This window comes from Solanum tuberosum, unplaced genomic scaffold (genome assembly GCF_000226075.1).
Source record: "Solanum tuberosum cultivar DM 1-3 516 R44 unplaced genomic scaffold, SolTub_3.0 scf00100, whole genome shotgun sequence".
NCBI lineage: Eukaryota > Viridiplantae > Streptophyta > Magnoliopsida > Solanales > Solanaceae > Solanum > Solanum tuberosum.
Genome location: NW_006239024.1, coordinates 86966 through 90069, shown reverse-complemented (window position 1 = coordinate 90069; position 3104 = coordinate 86966). Strand labels below are relative to the sequence as shown.

The 3104-nt window shown below is 40.9% G+C and overlaps 1 protein-coding gene across 1 annotated transcript; it reads right to left on the bottom strand.

Moving 5' to 3' along the window:
- Nucleotides 1-1202: 1202 nt before the first annotated feature.
- LOC107060794 (uncharacterized) lies at nucleotides 1203-1975 on the bottom strand. Its single transcript, XM_015309101.1, has 2 exons — nucleotides 1876-1975; nucleotides 1203-1711 (listed from the first exon to the last, which is right to left on the bottom strand). The coding sequence occupies exons 1-2, from the start codon at nucleotides 1973-1975 to the stop codon at nucleotides 1203-1205; spliced, it is 609 nt and encodes a 202-aa protein (XP_015164587.1).
- Between the last annotated feature and the right edge of the window lie 1129 nt (nucleotides 1976-3104).

Genomic DNA, 3104 nt, shown 5'->3' with positions numbered 1-3104 from the left:
AAGTCGTGCTCGCCGAAATTGTTCGGTAGCTCGCTAAGAAGACTTTTGTCTCGCTCAGGATCCCTACTACTGCAAAATCAACACACATTATTTAAAACACTAACACTTGGGTTTCCTCCCGAGAAGCGCCTTATTTAACTTCGTGGCACGATGTGGAAATGCTCTCAAGCATCTTCCAGGTACACCACCTCAATCAAAGAAATCTCCTGGCAATCTCCAAAGTATAATTTTAAGTGTTGCGCATTCACCTTAAATGTAGGTCCCTCTTGACCCTCAAATTCTATGGCACCATTGGTGTATACTCTTGTCACTCTAAATGGTCCTGACCATTTGGACTTGAGTTTTCCTGGAAAGAGTCTAAGTTGGGAATTGTATAGTAACACCCTATCTCCCACTCTAAACTCCCTCTTAAGAATTTAAGCATCATGCCATTTCTTCATCTTTTCCTTGTACAGGGCTGAACTATCATAAGCTCTGAATCTGAATTCATCCAATTCGTTTAACTGCTCCACTCTCCCCCTTGAGGTCTTTGTCCAATCTAGATTTAAAGCTTTCAATGCCCACAGTGCTTAATGTTCCAACTCGACTGGTAGATGACAAGATTTACCAAAAACTAGTTGATACGGAGACATCCCAATAGGAGTTTTGTATGCGGTGCGATATGCCCATAGTGCGTCATCCAACTTTCGAGACTAATCAGTCCTATTTGCATTCACTTTCTTAGCCAAAATGCTTTTGATCTCCCGGTTTGACACTTCAACTTGGCCACTTGTTTGGGGATGATACGGTGTTGCTACTTTGTGTTTCACCCCATACTTACTCAATGCGGCTGAGAACCATTTATTACAAAAGTGTGATCCTCCATCGCTAATAATGGCTCGCGGAGTCCCAAACCTTGCAAAAATGTAGCGCTTCAAGAATTGAACAACACTTTTTCCTTCATTGTTTGGAAGATTACAACCTCTACCCATTTGGAAATATAATCCGCAGCCACCAAGATATATTTATTGGCAAATGAGCTCACAAATAGACCCATATAATTAATTCCCCATACATCAAATAGTTCCACTTCCAAAATTAGCGTCAGAGGCAACTCGTGCCTTTTGGACACTCCACCTTGCTTTTGACACTGCGTGCACTTCTTGACAAACTCATGAGAATATTTGTATAGACACAGCCAGTAGTACTCACTTTGCAGAACTTTAGCTGCTGTTCATACACCACTGTGATAACCTCCAACCAGCGAAGCGTGAAAAGCATGCATGCAGGATCTCAATAGCTTCTTCTTTCAGAACACATCTTATAATTATATGGTCAGTACACTCTCTAAATAAATATGGTTCATCCCAAAAGTATTTCTTAACATCGAACATGAACCTCTTTTGTTGGTAGAAGTTCAGTTCGTCTGCCACTACTCCACACACTAAATAATTTGCAAAATTAGCATACAAAGAGGGTTGTGTGAGGGTTACCGTGAATACCTGTTCATCGGGAAAAATATCGTTTATATCGATCTCCAGCACGTCATTCTCCCTGCCTTCCAATCTTGAAAATTGATCAGCCACCTGATTTTCACAACCTCTTCTATCTTTGACCTCAAAGTTAAATTCTTGCAATAAAAGCACCCACCTTATCAATCTTGGTTTGGCGTCTTTCTTTGCCATTAGATAACGCAATGCATCATGATCAGTGTGAATAATCACTTTTGTACCTAGAAAGTATGAGCGAAACTTCTCAAATGCATAAACCACTGGAAGCAATCTTGTTCGGTAACTGTGTAGTTACGTTGAGCATTGTTTAAAGTTTTGCTTGCATAGTAAATGGGATGGAAAAGTTTATTTCGTTTCTGTCCCAACACTACGCTTAATGCCATACCGCTTGCATCACACATTACTTCAAATGGCTCTGACCAATCAGGACTAATGATGATAGGAGTGGAAATCAGTTTTTCTTTCCGGCATTTGAAAGCTACCATACAAGTATCATCAAAGTGGAATTTCACCTCTTTTTCCAAAAGTTTGCATCAAGGAAGTGCAATCTTTGAGAAGTCTTTGATGAACCTCCTATAAAATCCGGCATGTCCCAAAAATCTCTGAACCCCCTTTACTGAAATAGGTGGCAGTAATTTCTCAATTACTTTAACTTTTGCTTTGTTCAACTCCAACCTTTGTGATACTTTGTGACTAAGCACAATTCCTTCCTTAACGATGAAATGATACTTTTCCCAATTTAGGACTAAATTGGTCTCAACGCATCTTTGGAGAACTTGTCCTAAGTGCTCTAAGCATTCTGCAAATGTGTCACCCACAACTGAGAAATCATCCATAAATACTTCCATTGAGTCTTCCACCATGTCAGCAAAGATGAATAGCATGCAACGTTGGAACGTAGCCGGGGCATTACACAATCCGAATGGAATTCGTTTGAAGGCAAAAGTACCATAAGGGCATATAAAGGTTATTTTCTCTTGATCGTCTGGAGCAATGGAGATTTGGTTATAGCCAGAATACCCATACAAAAAGCAATACCACCCACTCTCGGATAGTCGGTCAAGCATTTGATCCATAAAGGGCATATGGAAATGATCCTTTTCAGTCCATGAATTTCGCTTCCGATAGTCCATGCAAACTCTCCAACATGTCACCAGTCGCATAGATACAAGCTCCCCTTTGTCATTAGGGACAACCATGACTCCTCCCTTTTTGGGTAAACATTGCACCAGACTAACCCATTTGCTATCTGGAATACGGTAGATCACTCCTGCGTCCAACAACTTTATTATTTCCTTTTTCACCACCTTTTGCATCGACGGGTTTAGTCTTCGCTGATGTTCAACACTCCGTTAACAATCGCTATCAAGCTAAATTTTGTGATTGCATATGCCTGGAGGGATGCCCACTATATCAGCAATAGTCCAATCGATGGCTTTTATGTGCCTTATCAGTACTTCAAGCAGCCATTTTACTTGCCAATAAAGTAAATCGGCTGCAATAATCACCGGCAAGATGTTATTTGAACCTAAGAAAGCATACCGGAGGTGAGAGGGCAATACCTTCAGCTCGAGATTTGGTGGTTCTTCGGTTGATGGCTTGGTGGGAAGGCTC